The sequence below is a fragment of the Toxorhynchites rutilus genome, chromosome 2 (genome assembly GCF_029784135.1).
Source record: "Toxorhynchites rutilus septentrionalis strain SRP chromosome 2, ASM2978413v1, whole genome shotgun sequence".
NCBI classification, from domain to species: domain Eukaryota; kingdom Metazoa; phylum Arthropoda; class Insecta; order Diptera; family Culicidae; genus Toxorhynchites; species Toxorhynchites rutilus.
The window spans coordinates 65,931,448-65,954,942 of record NC_073745.1 but is presented as its reverse complement, the minus strand read 5'-3'; the positions used below and the strand labels follow the sequence as shown (position 1 = coordinate 65,954,942).

The 23,495-nt window shown below is 39.3% G+C and overlaps 1 protein-coding gene across 2 annotated transcripts; it reads right to left on the bottom strand.

Moving 5' to 3' along the window:
- On the bottom strand, positions 1-23,495 carry LOC129768447 (moesin/ezrin/radixin homolog 2). Of its 2 annotated transcripts, XM_055770109.1 has the most exons (7): positions 22,896-23,495; positions 22,277-22,615; positions 21,984-22,211; positions 3,253-3,702; positions 2,752-3,191; positions 2,488-2,694; positions 7-353 (listed from the first exon to the last, which is right to left on the bottom strand). In XM_055770109.1, the coding sequence occupies exons 1-7, from the start codon at positions 22,983-22,985 to the stop codon at positions 329-331; spliced, it is 1,779 nt and encodes a 592-aa protein (XP_055626084.1). In that variant the 5' UTR covers positions 22,986-23,495; the 3' UTR covers positions 7-328. The 2 variants fall into 2 exon arrangements, with proteins under 2 accessions (XP_055626085.1, XP_055626084.1); XM_055770110.1 differs by having other exon boundaries at positions 1-2,694.

The following is a 23,495-nucleotide window of genomic DNA, read 5'->3' as shown; positions in this document are numbered from 1 at the left end:
AAATATATTCTATTCACAGTTGAAATAATGACCGATAGAACGGTTGCAAAACTTTTTTTCTCTCCTTCTCTCAGCTGCGCTTCCTTGTGCAATTCATGCAATTCAATATCATACGAACGCAGCGCAGGTACATATTTGGGTATCGCACAACTATTGTCCAATTCTGGTCAGCTATATCGTCGTGTGGGTTTGGCAGTCCTGAGAAGTTTGTGTTTGTGGCACAAAGCGAATGCTTTGCTGCTAGAGCTCATAGGTGTGATTGATACCGCGGTAACTCGGTAATTTCTAGAAAGAAGGCCACAGCGTTTGGCAATCCGGGCTACTGCTGCTACGCTATCGATTCGTCTGGTTCTCTGTCGAAGAAAAGCAGAATGTGAAATTCAACTTGTTTCAAAGTTAGTTCAATCAAATGTTTTTTTTTCATAACTGTTTCCGTATATACATATACTTGGACTGGCTAGCAGACGACATCAATGTGACTGGAGACCACAGAAAACATACTAACAACAGAGGCGTCAATCACAAAAAAAAACACTATAAAAAGAAAAACAAATCAAATGAAACGATTACAGTATGAGAAGGGAAAGGAAACACACAAACACATGTAGATTACCTTAACCAATGGTGAATAACTTACGGGCTACTTAGATGGGATGTAGATATCCGATGACATAGTAGGATAAATGAAACCGAGAATTTGTATTGTTTGTATTGTCGAAAAATAGCATTTATTGTCTGTCAATGGCTGACCCTAATGCTGTTTTCTATATGTGTATAAAATAAACTTCTGTCGGTGTTTTCCTTTTGACACTTTATGAACCGCTCACGAGTTTTCTCGTTTTTGCTTCTTTACGGACTTGTGTGAAATTAACGGATAAAAGTTTTTGTTTCGCGCAAGTTTTGTTTCACGTCTTGCTGGGTTTCATGAATAACTAATTATTTTAATTGAAACAAATTGATTCTTTATCAAGTAACATCTATCACAATCATCCTCATTAGATAGAGAATTGAATCATTCATCTTTCCACATAATTAATTTTTTAGTCAAAACTTTATACAATATTTTCCACAGAGTTGGTGATTTGGTTTGAGGCACTTTTTATTTCCCTACCCAGCCAGACCCTTTCCCCCGTAAAACTCGTATACGTTTTGGCCCATTACTTTTCTCAGACCCTTGTTCGGCCGACGAAAATTTGGCTGAAAATGGATGAAAATATTCTCTATCCAATGAGTATTATCTCAAAAATGTGTTTTGGTTCCTTTCAAATAACTTTTTTAAATTTTCTTTGACATAATTAATTTCTACCATACAACTTGGCCTAGAACTTTTCTCAGACCCTTTTCCGATTAATAAAATTGTGGCTGGAAGATAATTCTCTATATTTCTCTATCGTATAACTTCGATAACTCTATTTGGACAACTCTTTTTAGATTTCAAAATTCTGTATATTTTCCTATAGTGACTGATGCTCACGTTTCAGTCTTTAACTTTTCTCTGTCATGATCAAGGAAAAAATGAATTATGTGGAAAGATGAATGATTCAATCCTCTATCTAATGAGCATGATTTTGAAGGTTGTTATTTGATAAACAATTAATTTATTTCAACTGAAATAATTCACTATTCATGAAATCCAGCAAGACGTTGAACGGAAACTTGCACGCAACAAAAACTTTTATAATCTTTTAACTGCGGTCCCAGGCGTATGTCTTACAGATTTCTTTCCGGTCCTTAATGTGTTAACATGTAATCTGTCGAATGTGGAAGAAGGTTGTAACATTGTGGATGGACAATTCGTTTCGATGGCTATATATTACAGCAAATGTAGAATGAGTGAAAATACTACAGGTGAAAGTCCTATACAACTGAATAATAACAGAATCTAATGAAATATGATACAATACATCTAATTGTCACTAGCTTACTAAGGGAAACGCTAAATGTTATAAATAAAAATACAATTCTAAGTCGTCTACTTAAAATGAAGCTAGCTGTGTCTGCCTTGCAAAACGCTCCTGCTGAGCTCTTAACTTAATATTTCATTACTCACTTAAAAAGTATGCGCAAGGAAGAATTTTGGCAACGAGAGAAAAGTACGTTGTACGAATAGGCACTACAAACCTGGTGAATGGACACATTTGTTAGGTTTTGATTTCCCAGCTGGCAACCAGTCTAATAATTGTTTTTCAATGAGAGTCAGGTCTGTTTTTAACTATATACAGAGAGCTACCAGCAATACCTGGCGATTACAAAACATACCCAAAGCTCGTATTACTATATCCCTTGTCCTGCCCATATCATTGGAAACATTCACTGTTTTGATCTGACCAGTTACAAAGGCTACAGCTTGAATAAAAAAAAAACTCAACAATTCCAAAATCGATGCGATGCAGCAAACAAACGTCTACAGTCACAGATGGGATGGCAGGAGGTTCCCCGCCGAAACCGGCGTATTCGTAACGACACAGTAGAACACTTGGCACTTACAGTTCCTCAAAGAACGCTACCCGCGCTTTCGTTGAGCCTGACTTGAGTTTCTTCAGGGTGGAATACTTGGTCTCACCTAGCCGCATCTGCTGGGCGCTAATGTTGTCCAGCGGACACTGCTTCTCGCCGATCTTCAGCTGTTCGATTTCCGAACGCAGTTCCTTCAGCTGATTCTGAACCTGCTTCGATTTCGTCAGGTATTCCACTCTGTGGAAAGACACACACGAGGAATGAGATTGAAGAAATACATCGCCCAAAACCTACCTCTCCTTTTCGATCTCCAGCGAGAGCTGATCCATGTCACCGTCCGCAAGCAGATCGTACGTGTTGCTTTCCAGCGCTGGAGTCTCTGGGGAGGAGGACGGTGTGATGAATATCGACTCGGTCGAGGTTCGACTGAGGAAATTCAACAGTTTCTCCTTGGCTTCCTTCTCCGCTACCCGGGCGTGGATCAGTTCGTTTTTCAACTTGTCCGCCTCCATTGATCGTTTGCGTGATTCTTCGATCATTCGAGCGGTCAGCAGTTCCGCTTCCTGGGTTTTCCGCTCCAGATAGATTTTCTCCTCCTCGGTCTTGCGGGCCGTCATACGCATCCGGTTGATTTCCTGCTCAACCTCTAGCGCTTTGTGAGATAGCAGGAGGGCCTCCTCTTCTGCGAGGCGGTTTTTCTCCGAGAGAAGCTCAGCGGCCTCTTCGCTTCGACGCTACAAAAGCAGGTGAACGTGTTTCAATTTAATGCTAGACGGAACATCCATCGATACTTACCAACGCCTCATTGGCAGCAGCCATCTCCTCCTGCAGCTGCATCAGTCTTTTCTCCATGTTCGCCCGCTCCTGTTCGGCCTCCTCGCGCAGCTGCTTTTCCCGGGCCAGCTTGTTCCGCTCGATGTGCCGCCGGTGTTTCTCCTCCTTCGCTTGGGCCTTCATCTGCTGGATCTCCATCGTGTCCGGTTTGCGCCGTTTCATGTACAGCTCGTGGTTCCCCACGCACAGATCCAGCAGCTCTTTGTTGGTGCGGGCCTTCTCCGAGTAGAATGTGGTCGCCACGTTGCCCTTCTCTTCGTTCGTTTTCACGAAGAACTTCTTCCCGTCGAAGCTGATGTTGCGTATTTCGTTCCACGGGAAGGTCGTCATCGGGGTCAGTTTGTTCTCCTTGCTGTAGATGTTGAGCCCGAGCGCGGTCACTCCGACGTACACCTCGGTGTTTTTCTTGTTCTGGAAGGAGGGGGAATATTATATTGATTAAAATAATCATCTTGTGCTCCAAACAGTCAAATTCGCGGAAAGTTTCGATATTTAATTCAGCAGACTTATCTCACTTCTTAAGGCAGTATTCTAGTCCAGAAATTCGAAAAAAATCAATTTTTTTTTCTTCATATTTCTTAAGGCATTCAGGAATATACCCTAGAAAGGACTTATCGAAAATCCCATTATTTACCGAGTTAGAGCCACTTTAGTGATGCGGTTAGATAACCTGGTACGGCCATAGCAATGAACTTCAAACGTATTTTTCTCGAAACTAGTTTTTTCAAACTGGCGTACCTCAAGTTCTACTGAACCGATTCAAGTCAAATTTATGTGAATACAATCTGTATGGTTTCTCTCTATCGCATGAACCTCTAAAAAATCACAATTTTTCATTGGAGCGCCAGTTGTCGATGAACAATGTAGGTGTGAACGGTGTAGGCTGCGTTGGCCAAAACGGGACAGCCTCCCATAATGTGCTCTATGTTTTCACCTGGTTGATGGCACATCCGGCAAATGTCATGATGTCAGACGTACCGCCTGCAGTCTCTCGTCGGCATTATCCTGTCCTGGATGGCTATCATGTCGGCTTCTACTACTGAAGAGAGTACACCACGCGTAAGTCACAGATTAGATGCGGCCTTGTCGTCGTGTGGCCGGTCCAGTTGATGGGATGTGGGCACCATGTACTGCCTTCTGCTTCCAAGCTACAATCTTCTCCTCCTATGTCTGCAGATTGCAGTTGCGCTGTATCCTCTGTCAGTGGTGCAGATAGCCCCGCATTTTGGTTGGCGCGTTCTGCGAAGTACTCGCGCAGTTGTCGTACCTGGGCAACATACAGTGCCGATATGTCGACTATTCCAAGGCCCCCTTCTTTGCGTGGTAGTGATACTCTCTCCAGTGCCGATTGAGGATGGTGCATTCTGGCCTCTTTGGATGTTTTCCTCATCCTCCTCTCTAGATCTTCTAGGTCAGTTTTGCTCCATTTGACTACAACAAAACTGAAGGTCAGCAGGGGAACCGCGAATGTGTTGAATGTGCGCGTACCTTGTTCCCCGCGTTGAGGAAAGTCCTCAAGACCCAGTTCACTCGACTCAAGAACTTGTCTCGCAGCTTCGTCTTGATGGCGGAGTGGCAAATCCCGGTGGGCTGTCGGAATCCAAGATATTTATAGGATTCGCCACGAACCATGTCTCTTATCAACTCTCCGTTATAGACCTCGTAACCTTCGGATTCGGTAAGCTACCCTTTCAGCAGATGGACACAACGTCACTTGTCGAGGCCGAACTCCATGCCGATGTCCCTGCTTATATCTTCGACTACCCGGATAGCTACACCTAGACGCTGACGGGAATCAGCGTAGATCCTGAGATTGTCCACGTAAAAAGTATGGGTCACTCATCCGTGGGCGCCGTCACCATACCTTATTTTATAGCCATGACCGTTTCTATTGAGCGTCTTACTGAGGGGGTTCAGTGCCAGACAAAACTAAATCAAGCTGAAAGAAGTCGCCTTGCAATATCACCCTCTTTATCAGCAGCGTTCTAGACTGCAACACATTTTCCCTGAGGGGCAGAGACGTACTCCACTGCCTCATCACATGCTGCAGGAACCTAACGACGACGGGATCAATTTTATAGATCTCCACTACCCGGACGAGAAACGAGTGAGGTATGGAGTCATAAGCCTTCCTATAGTCTATATAGGCCATGCTTAGGTTCCGCTGGTTATATACCGTCTGTCCGACTATTACTCCGTCAATGATGGCCTGGTCTTTGCAGACATGCGTATTTTTCCTGCATCCTTTCTGGTCTGGAAGTATTTTGTACATACTCGATAGGCACATTATCGGTTTGTACTTTGATGGATTCGATATGTTGCTGTCTTTAGGGAGGAGGAAGGTGACGCCACGGGTGGCGAATTCAAGAAGTTTGTGTGGGTCACGTAGCAGCTTGTTGAAGCACTCAGCTATCGTTGGATGTGCGACGGTCAGCTTCTTGTGCCAGAAGTTCTGAACAGCATCGGGGCAGGGTGCTGCCCAGTTCCTCAGGTACCGCGAGGCTTCGTGGGCATCGTTCTCTCCGACGATGATAGCTGGCATTTCTCTAATTTCACCACAACTCTCCTCCTCCCGTCTTAACCGCATTTGTCCGTCGCGATGTTGTACTGAGATCTCCCAAATGCCAAATACCAGCCCAGAAATTCGTTACATCGCTAATATTTGGCAAACCTTCACGGTAGTCAGATTTCTCGTTGCGAATGTGATCGTAGAACGCTTTCTCGTTATCTCTGGACAGCCGATTTTGTTCCTTGCGCTCCTCAGAGTCAGAGTAACGTCTCAGTCGGAAAAAGTATAGAAAAAAACTTCGAATTTGTCTAAAGATTAGGGATAGAAAAAGGAAGATTTCTTAAGTCTATTCGTTTTATGGAACGTATGCCTGCAGTAGGGAGTTGCCAGATGTTCTACAGCTATCCCAGAATTTGGGAATCAACTGTGAGATCCATCCAATCATCTAGAGGGCCAAATTAGCTAGGTCAGCCACGTCATCTGTCGAGTGAAAGGGATGTATGTTAAGTACCATCTTCAATAGCTTATTTTGTCTGGTTTGTTGCTTTCGATGACACTTGGCATAGTTATACCATACAGGAAACCCGTAAGTTAGGGTCGGTCTGAAAATCGTCTTGTAAAGCGGAAGTTTATTGATGATTTGAGCTAAATTTCTCATGAACTCGGAACTCGGTAACTCATATAGCTTCGCCTAGTTCAGCGGTACTTAACCTTTTTTCTGTGGGGTCACGTGCTTGTTATGGTGTCGCGGGCCGCAAAAAAAATGAAGAAGGCTGATGTTCAAGACACGACCGCATTGTTAACGTAGGACTACGAATTTATAAACGGCGAGAAACATTTGGTAGCACTTTCAAGGGCGATGAATGAATGCTTCCCTGAGTGAGAGGTACGAACGTTTCACGAAGTAATAAAACGCCAATTTGAGCAAATTTTGACACATGTACTGATGATTGCCGGAATACTGAACTTACTGTTCTAAGTATCTCTCAGTAAAATTACATTTTAAATGCATCCAAAAACAACGCTCCAAAGAATTTTTTTTGTCTGTATTATAGTGACTTTCAACACTTTTAGCTGGTTCGTCACTTTTACTTCCATTTTTGGAAGAATGTCGGGAGTGAGAATTGAACTCGTGACCTTGAGCGTGAGAGGTACGAATGTTACCACTACGCCAGATCACCTCCTACGCTCCAAAGAACACTCAGAACGGTAATAGAAAATTTCAATAGAATTGGGTGTGTGGTTAGATGGCGACGTCAACAGAATCGATGGGAAAAAAATCACCTTCATTTTTCCACTGAAGAACGCAGCTCTCACCGCTGAAGACGCAGCTCTCACCGCGGTACGTCCTTCTTTGCTTCTGCCCGTAAATTCAAGCTCTGCACTATGCTTATTTCGCACATATTCTGAGAATGCATACTGAGCCAAAAAATGTTGCACGTTCAGAGTGCTTTCACAGCCATCCAGCGACACGCAATGAGGTACATATCAAGGTGAAACAGTAGGCGAAGTAGCATTATCCAAACGCATTGTGTGCCTCGTTTTGATTGGTTCGATATGTACTCCTCAAATGGTTCCGACCAAAACGAGCAACCAGAGTAATAGCGGAATATAATTTGGGTAAAAATTGTAATTTTTTTGGATTGTAAGCCACTCCCACTTATGATTCTATTGCCAGTCGAATGGAATAAATTTGGTTGTTGCTCTCCGAAACCATAATTCATTTTCTAACCGCTGAGCAAAACGGATGTGCTAAGGTCATCGTTTTATCATGGAGCGGCAGCAACGACAGGAGAGGCTGGAGCAGTGTCATGAGCGACAGGAGGGTAGCGATGGCACGGTTTGCACGGTTTGGACTAGTGCAGAAAACTACCCAACTGAATCGATGCATTGTGCGTGCGCCTATGGATATCTCTCCGTACGGATCAAGCAGCCGATCAAACTACTGGACGATAAAAAAGTCTGCAGTTTGTGGGGAATTCAAGGATTGTTCCACGAATATCAGTAGCAACTACCGCCGTGTTTCCATCAAATGGAAAATTGTAAACCATCGCTTTCGTGGAATCGATCCAGTACACCAGTGCCTGTGACTGCATTCAGTGTGTCGAGAAAAGTGCTTCTGCAAAATGATTTGATGAAAATTTGCAAAATGCAAAAACCTTCGGCATCGTGAGAACGTTACAAAAAATATTGGCGCTTTTCAGGGCCACCAAATTATTCACAAAATAGTTGATTAAAGATATTTATAAAATACGATGGCTTTTTTTGCTGTCGATTCCTTTTGTTTATCGTTCGTTCGGCTCGTTGGACCCGCCCCTTTAGCTGAGTCTCCCAATTTGTCTCTATCCTGTGAACATGTGCCGCTAGAGTACAAAACGTGTTGGCCCCTAAAAAATAAAACAATATATTGACGTAGGACTACGTCTTTCATTTCTATACCGGGGTGTAAATCAAAGTTTCGGAAACGAAAGCGTTACGCCGGAGATCGAGATTTTGAGCGCTGATAGCTCCTAAACAACTGAACGAAATGGTATGATAAACCCTTCATTCGAGAGATAAAATGTCTACGCGTTATATACTTGTTACTTTTTGACGTAGAACTGCGTCTTTCAGGAAGGGTGCTAAATCAGAAAACAGGTCACGTTTTTATGAAATAAAGTTAACGGTAATAACTATTTTGACTGTGAACGAATTCTCATGATTTGCATACCAATCGAATCGAAAATTCTCTAAGATTTGTTTGATATGCTATACATTCCAATTCGCTAATCTCTAAACGGTTCAAATTCATGAAAACTGGAAGAACTTCCTTTTTTCGCATAGATTTGTTCTGCCGATTTGTGTGCTATCCCTACCCATATTTCGAATGCTTATAACTTTAACATTTCTTAACAGATCGGAAAGATATTTGCATCAATTGATAGGAAATATTTCTACGCGTCTATCACAATTAATAAAATATTATTTTTCATGGGATGAACGATTGAATAACTGTAAAATGTCAAGCGTTATTTAAACGCCCTAACTGCCAAGTTTTGATTGGCCCGATTTACGATTTCCCCAACACAGACTTCAAAATCGATGTACCTGTAGAAATCCGCTCTGCAAATATACATGCAAGTCGGGAGTATTTTTGTTCCCACCGACCTGTGTTTCTTTAACACGGACTTCAAAATCAATGTGCCTGGGGGAATCCGCTTTGCTAATACATGCAAGTCGAGGGTATTTTTTGGTGTTGAGTACTTTTGTACTGGCTTGTCGTTGTGCAGACCGGAATATGTTTCCCTAAAATGTACTTTTAAACTGAGAAGCCTGTTTTCTATTTCTATTACTATTAAGTTATACTTTTATTCAAAAAAACTTTATTTATTTCTCGTCGCTCCACGCGGCCGTCCGCGTCGAGTGTCATACAAGAACTCTCTTAATGCTAGTTACAAAAGTCTTAAGCTAACTTAGCCAACAGTTTGTGGAGAGTTTCATTGGGAGGAGCCAAGTCGATTTCAAAGGGGAATAGCCAATCAATCGAATGCAGTGTTCGATGTGAATGGTGTCAAGAAATAGAATTGCTTACTGCGCTCATAAGCGCGCATATCGATTTCATGAGAAATCGTAAAGTGTCACGACGACTTTGTGTACGGTCGCGTATTTAATCAGAATAGAACTGGGTTTGTTTTGGTTTCTGGTTTATTGCCTTTAGCTGCGCGCGACATGATGTAAGGGTGCATTCATATCGCCCGCGCATGTTGGCTTGTTTACATGGACGAATGTGGGAGAAAAACAATTAACGAAATAATGCAGTTGCGCTTGAGGAATGTTTCGTGGGAATCGTAAATTGAAGTGACCACGCTTGAGTCATTTATTTTGAAACAATCAACTGCTTATGAGGAGAAGGATAATTTGTATATTGGGAGTTTTAAGATGGACTTTGGAACGGGGTTTGAAATCATACTACACCATCCCTCTTTAAGAGAATGATGTAATGCAATGGAATCATTCTTAGTATTCAGATTATGGATTAATTATTCCTTGGCTTCTCTCAATGTTACAAATATTGTATAGACTTTTTCTAGGTTTCTAAACTTTTATTTTCCAAAGCTGTTGGTATATTGTAAACAATGGTATGTGGTTTTGTATAATATTGGTAATTTGATATATTTCTAAAGATTTCTATAAATAATTGTAATATAATTGGCTTTTGCGAATGAAGTAACTTCTCTAAAAAAATGAATGTTGTTTGATTTTATATTTTTATTAACCTGTTTTTGTGTACTGTCTGTGTATGTTCTGTTTTGGGGTTCTGAATCCTGCAGTTTGTATCTAGTATTTCTTGAACTATATATGGTCCGTCATAGAATGGATCAAGTTTTCTTCTGTTTTCTATTTTTAGATAAACTTTGTCATTAATATTTAAATGAATTGGGTTACTATTGTTTTCTGAGTTGCTTGCTCTTTGAATTTTCTGCTCAATTAACTTGTCTTTTGCTATTTCGTTAGATCGTTGTATTTTAAATTTTAATTCTTTACTATATTGTTCAAAATTATATATTGGTTCTGTTCCTTTTTCGAATAATTCATGTGGTAGTTTAGCTTTATTTCCAAAAATAAGTTCATGAGGGGTAAATCCATGATCTGAATGTGGGGTTGTATTATAATTGAAAGAATAGAATTTTAACCATTCGTCCCAATCAGTTTGATGTTCGTTAACGAAAGATCTCAGGTATTCATTTAAACACCTGTGATTTCTCTCCAACGATCCTATCGTCTGAGGGTGATAAGCTGTACTAAATTTTTGTTCGACTTTAAGCATTTTACAGATCTGCTCAAAGACTTCATTATTGTATTCAGTTCCTTGATCAGAGCGTAAAATTAAAAATGTTCCGTAAGTTAAAATAAAATTGTCTACTAACGCCTTAGCAATTACATTAGCTTCTTTTGTGGGTACCGGAATCAATACGACATATTTTGTCAAATCGCATTGAATACTAACTGCATATCTATTGTTGTTGTGACTTCTAGGCAAAGGTCCAACAGTGTCTATGGAAATAACTTCGAATGGGTAGGATGACGTTGTTGTTACCACTTGTTTTTCCTTGGTATACTTTATGATTTTGTTTCGTTTGCATAATTCACAGGCCTTAATGAATTCTGCAATCGATTTTTTCATATTGCTCCAATTGTACATTTCTCTTACTTGAAGGTATAATCTATGTTGACCAATATGTCCTCCAGTAGGGGTATTGTGAAAGTTGTATAATATTTTTTGAATATCTTCCTTTTTTGTTACAAATATTGGTGGATTGTAAATAATAATTTCAATTGAATACACTTGTGCATTTGCTAATATTTTAAAGTTTTCAATTGATATCATTTTAAAAATTTCATCTTTAGTTGACAGCGCTAATTTACTTTGGTTCATTTTAATCATTGATTCTTCGACTTTCAGAAGTGCAGATTCTAATGTCTGACTTCCATTGAAAATTTGTTGCTGCACTAGCGCAAGAATTTTATTATTTTTCTTCAATATAAATTTCATTTCATTTTTGTCAACTTTTGTTTCAAGTTTGATTAATTTGTTGGTTTCTGATGGGTTGTTTGTCATGTACGTAGAGAAGTGATCAAGTTCTCTTGGTACAGAAATCTCTTTATGAGATGATGTTCCTATACTATCGTCGTTTTTTATGTTACGAGTCATTGCTCTCGTGCTTACTCCTAATATGTTTAATTTCTTTAGTTCGTCAGAGGTTGTTATTATTCTTGACAAAGCATCGGCTCCTACGTTAGATTTTCCTGATATATATTCAATTGTAAAATCATATTCTTCTAAATCAAGACGCATTCTGGTTAATTTTGACGTTGGATTTTTCATTCCGAACAGATAAACCAATGGTCTATGATCTGTTCGCACTAAAAATTTTCTACCGTATAGGTAAGGTTTGAAATAATTTATAGCCCAATGTATAGCTGTTAATTCCTTCAGAATAACTGGTTTATTTTTCTCGCCAAGTGTAAAAGTTTTACTTGCAAATGCTATTGGTAAATTTCCATTTGGTGTTTGTTGTGACAATACAGCTCCACAACCTATGTCTGAAGCATCTGTTGTTAATATAAATTGCTTAGTAAAATCTGGATATTGGAGTAATCTAGGTGACATTAATGAATTTCGTAATATGTTAAATGCATTTTGGCAATTATCTGTCCAAATAAATTTTGAATCCTTTTTCAGAAGTTGGTTAAGAGGATTTGCAATCAATGCAAAATTTGGTACAAATTTTCGATAATAATTACAAAATGCAACGAATCTTCTAACTTCATCTGCATTTTTTGGAATTGGATAATTTTGAATTGCTGAGAATTTAGTATCATCCGGTAACATGCCATATTCTGTTATTTTATGACCTAGGAAGGTAACTTCTGTGCTAAAGAATTTGCATTTTTGAGCGTTGAGCTTCAAACTATAAAATCTTAATCGTTCAAAAACTTGAGTCAAATTTGAAATGTGATGATTAACTGAACATCCCGTGACGATAATGTCGTCGATATAAATGAAAGATATTTCTGGGGTTAAACCGGCCATTGCTATGGTCATCATGCGTTGAAAACTGTTTGGACTTATATTTAATCCAAACGGTAATCTCGTAAATTGATAATGTCCGTTTTGTGTTGAAAATGCTGTAAATTTTCTAGACTCAGTATCCAAAGGTATTTGATGAAATCCTGACATGAGATCTAAAGTTGAAAAATATTTTGCTCTTCCAAGTTGGTCTAAAATATCATCAATTCTTGGTAGAGGAAATTTGTCTGCTAAAATTTTCTTGTTTAGTTGTCTGAAGTCGACAACTAAACGCCATTTCTTGTCATTATCACAAGATTTTTTTGGTACTAGAAGAATTGGTGAATTATATGGTGAAACCGAGGGTTCGATTATATTACTCTCTAACATTTTATTCACCTGTCTATTTATTTCATTATGTTGAGCATGAATTGTCTTGTAATTAGGAATATATACTGGAACTTTGTCGTTCAGAACGATATTCTGCGAATAGAAATTGTTTTGGGTCACATCCTCTTCCGGAAGACAAAATATATCTAGATATCTACTAATAAAATTTTTAAACTTGTCTTTAGCATATATGGGAATTTTTTCTGTATCAATGGTCTTAAAAATTTCATCGAATCTATCACTATTAAGTTTTTTGTTATTACCATTAAGTATTGAGTAATTATTTAAAATACTTAAAGTAGGTTTAAATTCTAAATAGTGTATATACAAAGGTTTGCTTGTTGTATTTACAAATTTTACATAGGGTTTTGCTGGTGAAATTATAGTATTTCCACAGAAAACTCCTGGATAAATTTCTTCTGAATGAACTACCATATCTTCTATAATATTCAAATACGGTATCCTTCTAACTATTTCACTTCGGCTTGGTAACATGAAGCCTTCTTTTAAATTATCTTCAATTGGTATTGAAATCTGTATATTAGCTATATTAAAGGTAAGTAGCCAATGTTCGTAATCTATTAAGCACTTATAATTTATTAAAAAATCTCGTCCTAGTATACCGTCTGCTTGTATTGGTAAGTCTGCGGTAACTAGATGAAAATCATGATTTAAAGTTAAAGTATTATTAAAACACATAGCTATATTTGTTATTCCTAAAGTTTCTACGCTATTTTTCGTAATTCCGGTTAATTTTATTTTATTATTAATATTTACAGGTTGATTTGGGAGAATATTTCGTGCTTTAAACAACGAAATATCTGCACCGGTGTCTATGATCAGATTGCATACTTTGTTTCCAGTCATGTGCACTTTGACCTGAATAAAGTTTGATGCATTTAAATTTATTGTCAAAATCGGTGAGCCTGACCGTAACAATTGCCCAGTTAGTCGACATCTGTGCTCAATTGTTACTGGTTGGCTAAAAAATAATCGGGATTGTAATTTCCTGATTGTGTCGGTTGATTGTTATGGTTATTTGTATTATTGTTGTTGAACGGTATCAAAGCTTGGCAATTATTATCTGATTCGTTCTGTGGATAAAATCGATTATTGCTTGTATGATTATTCAGTCGAGGAATGTCATGCTGATTAGCAACGTACATTCTCGTTGGAATGTTGTTTCTATTGAAAGTTCCGTTAGGATTTCTATTAATATTTTGGTTGAAATTTCTTTGAGAAGAGTATTGTTGAGAGCCTTGGTTGAAATTTCTACTAACGGGATATTGTTGCCAATTACGATTGAAGTTTCTGTTGTTATTTGGATATCTATTCTGATATCTGCCTTGAGAATAATTTCTCTGATTAAATCGGTCGTTCATCATTGGATTTCTATGGTTAGAATTGCGATTTATATATTTGTTATTATTCTGACCAAAATTATTTGGTTGTCTGTTTTTGATCGAATGTAGTACTACGGCATTTGTGTCTCTATTTTCCGTTTTCTCATTCTCCACCATGACATTGATGGCTTCTTGGAGATTATCAAATTTACCAATCTTCAGCATCATTTTTGTTTCCTTATTTGATGTTTCATTTATAAGGGTCTGAATGGCTGTCTTTTGAGACATTTTCCTAGCCACATTGTCAGGAATTTGTTCTCTAATATAAGTGTCTTTCAATTTATCTGTTAGAACCTCGAGTTGTTTTGTAAAATTCTCGATTTCATTAACAGATTTCAATTTCAAATTTTTCAGATTAGCTAAAGGGTGTGTCACATCAAATTGCATCACGGAAAAAACGCTGTAGAAATTCACCCAGTAGACCGATCCTTTTGAATATTTTAGACAATAAAATAAAAACTATTAAACAACTTTTGGCATTTTCTTTTTATTCATACTTCGAGCCCAAGCCCGTTTGCTCGCACCTTCCTCTTTACCCCGTCCATAAGGTTCTGTACAACGTCAGGTTGTAGTTTTTTTTGAACAGAAATCCATTTTCTCTTGAAGTCCGCCTCCGATTTGACAACTTTTGGGTTCTTCCGGAGGGCCTGCTTCATAATCGCCCAATATTTCTCTATTGGGCGAAGCTCCGGCGCGTTGGGCGGGTTCATTCCCTTTGGCACGAAGGTGACCCCGTTGGCTTCGTACCATTTCAACACATCCTTTGAATAGTGGCACGAAGCGAGATCCGGCCAGAAGATGGTCGGGCCCTCGTGCTGCTTCAATAGTGGTAGTAAGCGCTTCTGTAGGCACTCCTTAAGGTAAACCTGCCCGTTTACCGTGCTGGTTATCACGAAGGGGGCGCTCCGCTTTCCACAAGAGCAGATCGCTTGCCACACCATGTACTTTTTGGCAAACTTGGATAGTTTCTGCTTGCGAATCTCCACCGGAACGCTGAATTTGTCCTCTGCGGAGAAGAACAACAGGCCCGGCAGCTGACAAAAGTCCGCTTTGACGTAGGTTTCGTCGTCCATTACCAGGCAATGCGGCTTCGTCAGCATTTCGGTGTACAGCTTCCGGGCTCGCGTCTTCCCCACCATGTTTTGCCTTTCGTCGCGGTTAGGAGCCTTCTGAACCTTGTATGTACGCAGGCCCTCCCGCTGCTTGGTCCGCTGGATGAATGAACTTGACAAATTCAGCTTATTGGCGACATCCCGGACCGAACTTCTCGGATCACGTCTAAACTGCTTAACTACGCGCTTGTGATCTTTTTCACTGACGGAGCATCCATTTTTGCCGTTCTTCACCTTCCGGTCGATGGTTAGGTTCTCGATGTATCGTTTTAGTACTCTGCTGACCGTGGATTGGACGATTCCCAGCATCTTACCGATGTCCCGATGTGACAACTCCGGATTCTCGAAATGAGTGAACAGGATTAATTCACGACGCTCTTTTTCGTTCGACGACATTTTTCCAAATTTACGAAAAATTGACAGTGAAGCATGGCCAACGTGATCTCTACACTCTTATCTGATTATAAGCGAAAGCTGAAGATATAATTCCTAAAAATTAAATTTCTACAGCGTTTTTTCCGTGATGCAATTTGATGTGACACACCCTTTACTGCGTCCCTTTTTCTTCACAATTTGATTTTATTCGCGTTGTGATTTCGTCATAATCAGTTGGGGTGGCGGAGAATAAATTTCTCGCTTTACCACTCAATTTCGTCAAGATTATTTGAATAGCTGCAGCCTTATTTTCCTCTGGTACTATTGTACTAGTCAGATTAACTGCATCTATAAAACATCTTACTCCACCTGGACTTCCATCATAGGTGGGTATCAGTGTTGCCAATTCAGCAGCTGTTTTGATGCTTAATGCCATTTTGCTTGGTTTACGTGTCTTGAAATACCAAATTAAAATTTTTACCAGTATTTTTAATTTGATTCTCTTTTTAATCAAATTAATTTCGCTTTTTACTCTTAATAATGAGTCTTCAGTGTTTAATTTGAAAGGGTGTAACGAACAACTGGATTTTCCATATGTTTCCGGTTCACTGTCGTATTCCCTTTGTATTACTTCTGATTCATCTAAAATTTTTATGGCTTTCTGGTATATTTGTTTCAGAGCACCATAAGTTTCAACTTCATCATTCCAAACTGATGCTCCTAGTCGATATTCAAACGATTTTAATACAGTTCTATATTTGGCTATATTTTCTTGCAATTGTTGCCTTTTAGATTCTATATTATGCAATGTTCGTGGTCTGTTTTTATTTTTATTTAAATTCTGGTATTCCTTTTTTAGATATGATTCAATTTCCTTCAGTTGGTCCATTTAACACATAGTTCTTACAAATTTCATTATACGACTCTAACACAACTCATTATATATTTACTTCGTATAGTATTTGTTCTTTCATAATAATAAAATACAAGATATTGCGATTATAATGCCTTTTCTGTTTATTAACTAGTATTTCTTTTGATTCTTATTTTGTTTGTTAGCTAATCTCTGCTTTCTTCTTTCCTTTTGCCCTGGGAGTTTTAACCAAGTGATTGGATCATCTCCAGGTAATTCATCGATTCTATCTAGTACATCTTCCCATGTATTAGGATTATTGCAGTGTTCAAATACTTCATTATCGGGTGCGAAAGGTCCTTCGCCTTTGCCCTTGCTAACCGCTTCCAATAATTCTAGGAACTCTTGGAGCTCGTCTTTAATCATTTTCGTATTCGTTCTTTTATCAGAATTACAAAAATTTGCAAAAAAATAATAATAAGGTATATATATGTATATTTCAAGCTGTCTCTTGTAGTCCAGCAACAGATCTTGCTGCTCTCAGAGTTTCCGATCGGGTACAATTTTTATATGCCTTATAAATTTTTGCAATCGCAAGCAACAGTACGATAACTAGAACTACACACAGGATAGTCTCATTAGTCTCATGAAACTGCGAATGTTGTTCGAGATAGTTAAGGACCGTAACCTGAGGGTCTCCTGATTTTGTAACCTTCTTTGTATTAATTAATCCCATATTAGTTCGTTTTCTTAATATTCGTTTTTAGAGAGAAAAAAAAATATAATAATATTCGTATTACATTCGTATTTCATTAATTGCTACTGCAATTTAAATGATAACAATTATTTAATTGTATATGATTCACTTGTATTTCATTTATTAAGTCTTCCCCATTTTTTTTTGTTTCTTTTGTATAAATCACTCTTATTTCATCATATCATTCTTGTGTAATCAAAAAAAAATTTTCATAAGTGAACTTCACTCAATTTTGTTTTGTTTTGTGTAGGGGTTTTTTTTTGTTGTTTGGTGCTATTTGCATTCCCTCGAGTATAATATACAGATATATAAAAAACTATTTTAATCATTTACTTGAGTACTGTCCTTGGACCACCGTCGCTTGATTCACTGCTCACGCCGCTCACTTTGCTTGCTGCTCATGCTGCTTGCTGCTCACACTGCTCACTTTGCTTGCTGCTCATGCTGCTTGCTGCTGATCGAACCACACCAAAACTTTCCTGGCTGATGATGATATTCACAGTTTCTGCACTAATTGCACATAGGCTGCATGCTGCTGGAACGTTGCTTTCACTGCCCACACTGGAATACGGTTCCGCTTCACAATTCCGTCTTCACTCGTGGGGGATACAAATCAGGATTACTTGCGAACCACCACTACTGGTGGATGACTTGCGTCCGGGAACTTCCTTCTGTGTCTACGATTTTCTTGTTGCTACACATTCATTGCTTCCAAAGATCTCACACTCGACACAATCTGCTGCTTGTCTCCTTTTCCTTTTCGCAACCGTTTTTTTTTCACTTGTTATTGCTCGATTTTGGGATCATTATCGGTAATAAACGCTTTTTGTCTGCGCATGCTAATTACACTCTGGTGCCGTTATTTCCGTAGAGTTGGCAAGTAATTTTTTCATTCACTGAAGCATACTCATTAAGTCTAGACTCCGTCTAAAAGCACATCACGACTTTCACTTTGGAGATTGTATTTATAAACACTGTCCATACGAAGATTGTAGTTTAGCAAATCATTTTGAACAGGTTTCAACTTGCGATCCGGTTCTTAAACAATTGCCATGCACAGAGTCTGTGGCCTCAACCTAGATCGCTGCGCTGCAGCTTTCAATTTTCGAAGTTCAATACTTTCACACACTATCACAGCAGGATAACGTTGACTGAAGTTGACGGAAGTTGTTTGTATCACTTTTAGGAACTCTTTTGTAATAACTAAATTTAAAATGTTTATGAAGCACGTAATTTCGAAGCACCCGTCAACGGGTCGGCTGTATAAAATTGCGATTATCACTCAATAAAGTATAACACCGTAGTAGAACCACATCCCAGCAGATTAACGAACGAGCACAGACGGATCCGAAGATTGCAGTTTAACAAAATCACGGTCGCCATTTTCTATTACTATTAATTATTAAGTTATACTTTTATTCAAAAAAACTTTATTTATTTCTCGTCGCTCCACGCGGCCGTCCGCGTCGAGTGTCATACAAGAACTCTCTTAATGCTAGTTACAAAAGTCTTAAGCTAACTTAGCCAACAGTTTGTGGAGAGTTTCATTGGGAGGAGCCAAGTCGATTTCAAAGGGGAATAGCCAATCAATCGAATGCAGTGTTCGATGTGAATGGTGTCAAGAAATATTGCTTACTGCGCTCATAAGCGCGCATATCGATTTCATGAGAAATCGTAAAGTGTCACGACGACTTTGTGTACGGTCGCGTATTTAATCAGAATAGAACTGGGTTTGTTTTGGTTTCTGGTTTATTGCCTTTAGCTGCGCGCGACATGATGTAAGGGTGCATTCATATCGCCCGCGCATGTTGGCTTGTTTACATGGACGAATGTGGGAGAAAAACAATTAACGAAATAATGCAGTTGCGCTTGAGGAATGTTTCGTGGGAATCGTAAATTGAAGTGACCACGCTTGAGTCATTTATTTTGAAACAATCAACTGCTTATGAGGAGAAGGATAATTTGTATATTGGGAGTTTTAAGATGGACTTTGGAACGGGGTTTGAAATCATACTACACCTGGGAAAACCGTCATTTCAGATACTAGAGGCGAATGAACTTTCGCGGTTCGAGAACTACGTAAACATGAGATGTGCAATAATTTCAGAGAGAAATGTAAAATACAATGATAGTTTGAAAATTCTTCCATTCACATATTTTGGTAGTCCTAGGCATCATATCAAACGTAAAAGGACGTTCATCAAATTTATTTGTAACGAAGAACATAATCTATAACAAAAAATTTCGATGCATTCTAAAATAATATTCGAAGTGGTAAACAAGTGGATTCCATAATATAATTGCGTAGTTCTACGTCGAAAATATGCGGTCGTGTACTAGAAACAACCCCTTACAATTTTTTATCCAAAAACTTGTTTCAATAGCCTTAAAATTGCTTTTAAAACAGGCTATTAAAATCACCAATCGGTATATAAGCGAGCGCCGTTCGGAAATGCACTCAGTTATAATTGAATAGCGATTGGAGCATATTGTCGCTGTTGTGGTGAGGCTAACTTCGCTCATCATGAAAGCGCTGATGAACGGTGTCACCAAGAGCCTGTTTGTGCACCTTAGGCCAGAAGGGAATCCATCAGGAAGAGTGTGATGCCACTGAAAAGACGACCAAGAAAGTACCAGCATCGAAAAGTGGTTCCGCTTGAGGCATCGGAGCAGCCGCCACACACACATTTACGCGCGCAACTCTTTTCGTTTGGTGGTTATCGAGTTAGCATTAACAACTGGTGGACTTCGAGTAAAATCGAGAAGAATCCGGAAAGCTGTCATCGTTGCTGAAAAATAACCTGCCAGTTCCCCTTGGAATTGAAAATTACATTCAAGCGAAAGAGTTTATTTTACCAAATACATTTGGTTTTGTGATTTTTCAATCAAGTACAATTAGCAGGAAAGCTTCTGAAGATTATTCTTCCCCATCAGTAGAATATTTTCGTATCCAATATTGGATGCGCGCGCAACGGAAAATGTTTCACATCGCTAAAATCATATAATTTTCAATCGATTATTGCTCAGTCGCTGAAAGTTTCAATCTCAGAGAGTTCATTCGCCTCTAGTTTGCCTTCCGAATTGGCGTCGTAAACCACACCTTTAACTTCAAACAAATGATCACTAAAACAACGATAGTCCTACGTCAACCTTGCGGTTATACCACAGATATAACCCACTTTCTGTTTTTAGAAATATATTAAAAAAGAGGCCCCCTTTGTACAGTCCTACGTCACTCCGGTTATGTCCCCGACATTAGCCACCTGTCTTTTTCGATGTGAAGTCACAGATATCCTCTGCACGCTGTCAAATTATACTCATAATTAGCGGTAACTCCAATAAGATGTATGATTTTCATTGACCAAACAATAGACAACTAAATATAAACACAAATATTGACGTCATGATGTGAAAAATAGTTATGACAGCGCATGCTAACTCCACCATCTTCATTACCTCCATTTCCAGGACATTGGACAACATGCATCAACCGCTGACCAATCTTGATGTCGATTGACTTTCAAACACATTTATGTGTTTTTGTGATTCTAAAGTTTACTTTCAAGGCTGTTTTTGAACCATGGAAAAAAGTTAAAAAGGTAAATAAGCACAAGCGTAATTCAAACACCTTTTATCTTTCGTATCCACTTCTTTCAGCCCAGGTATAAACGCTCAAATTCTCTCACCCCAAACGTAACGCTGTCGTCTTGGAAATTTTAAACTTACACTCAGCACAAATGCATAAATGGTGTGACGCAAAAATACAGAAGCACGTTCCATCAGACGGCATGAGAACAAAATTGCACCACTGTTTGTGACATATGTCTTCCTTTTCACCCTTGGTGTCGAGTAAAACAGCTATGTCTGACATCAGCAATTAGAAAAACTGCTGTCTGCTGGTTGGAGTGAAATGGTAACTTGAATAGTGATGATCATGGTTTGAGTTATAAAGGCTCTAAAATGTATCACTTAATGAAAATCTATGTCTTGAGAAAGACTACTTGGAAAACTTTGCTACCGCTGGATGACTGATGGATCGTAAATGCGATGAATTCGCGAATACCTGGTTTATACTCATTAATTGAAAATGAAATTGGGCGGAGCTTAAAATGCAATATTTTCTCTATCCACATTGTCTGTAGAACGAACACAGCATGTACTATATTGTGTCAAAAAAACATGTCCTGTTGTCTAAATTGGCGCCATTACTGATAGGTTTCCGTTATTGTTACACAAACAAAATAGTTCAAAATAATAGAATGATAAATGGGCCAACCAGAAGAGCCCGTCGGGCCACAGGTTGAGTATAGACAAGAATCGGCGTGGATCATGAGATCGTCCATGTAAAGGGGACCGTACACATCTTCGTGGCCGCCTTCTGCATACCTTCTGTAATAGTGAGCACGGAACATTTCGCTTGAGCATCCTTCTGAGGGGGTTCGATCGCCTTGAATTATTCGCCGTTTTGTTTGCCACGTTCTAAAATGCAACACATTTTCCCCATCACTGAGATACAGTTTTTCTTAATCTACTGTAACTGCAAAAAAAGTCCGCCAAATTTCAAACAATGAAAGTACAAAGATCGTTTTTCATACAATCCTCAAATTATATGCTGAAACTGAATGGAAAAGAATATGCGAACAATGACTCCGATAATAGGAGTCAAGGTGAATCACGCCTTGTTCCTTCTAGACCTTTTGCAGGAACAACACCTTGAACAATGGAAGAAAATAACTTACTCACCGTTATCGGAAAATAATTCACTCCGAACATATCCAAATCTTGTGCAATCTTGAGATACTCCATTTCCGCCTCGTCCCGGGACATTCCACGGTGGTCCGCATACCAGGTTTTGATTCGCTCCTCCCACATCTGGGGCGTCATTTGGTACTGATCAATCACTCGTTGTGGCAGTAGATTTTCGCTAACCAACATTCCGGGCTTACAAACCGCTTCGTCGTAATCTCCGTACTGAAAGAGCGAATATGAATCCGATTAACACATTCGAGCAAGCCCTCGCTAGGAGTATGCCATACTTTGGCCTGCACCGCGTAGGAAGCCAGCAATACCGATGCTTCTGGAGGGCAGTACACTTCCATCGAGAGTATCGCCTCTTTGATCTGAAGAAAGAACATATGCTGGGTGACTTCCTGCACCAGCTCCTCGGCCACATTCTCCGGGAAGAACTTGGCCATGAACATGAACACACATCCCTCGTTCGTCAGGTTGATATGTTGATCGAGAACCTTTTTGTCCATCTTGAGCCAACTTCGGTAGCCCTTTTTGTCGACATAGCGCAACCCAAAGTACCAGGTTTCTCGCAATCCAATAGTGCGACAGATCAAGTCAAACAAGAAACCACCGGTTGCTCGGTGCTGAAATTGCAATGGAAACTGAACATGAACTTTTTCCAATCAACGGGTTTTTCTTTATTTGGGTAATTGGCACATTAGAAACTGATAACCACGCAAACCCCGTTGCTTGACTTACATAACAAGATTGGACGAAATTCGGCGACAAAACCGATTAACTTATTTTCTGTCCAACAATACAGATTTGGTAGCTTTTACTCTTGTTTAATAGTTACCTTCACCAACACACAATCTTCTTCTAGCAGACAAAAATAGAACTATTGCGCTTATATTTTCTACCCACCTCCAGATGAAACTCTAGTTCCGAGTCGTAGGTGCACACCTTGACCGGGAACTCCTTGTTGGACTTTTTGCGCCGGAAGGGAGCCATCATTCTCCCGGACGGGGGCGCCCCGAAAATATTTTCGGAATCCAATTTCACACACTTCGTTACGGTCCTCCCGACGGTGCGAGAGATTTCCCCACGACTCGCCACTCGCACCCGAACGATTTGATCGACTTTTCGCCTAATTTTGATGCGTACCCAGCGGATATTGCTTGTTATGACTGTCGAATGTTTGGGGAATTCGAGTACGCGATCTCACTTTTTTGTTCTATTGTAAACACCAGACACACCAAAACAACGGCTGAGTGCAAGTAGAGCCGTAAAAAAAAAAATTCTAGGATTTCTTCATTGCAAAAGCAGAAAGTATAATTGGAGACTTTTTCTTTGAGAACGCTTTACAAACGATTGTTATACCGCTCATTAGAGATGGAAATCATTCCTGGAAGTATTTGGTAAACTTTTGACTGGTAAATGAAGGAAATTAACACAATTTTCAACAATTTCGTCAACTGTAAATAACTTTTGCTCTAAACCATTTGAAAGGCACTTGCGAATTTG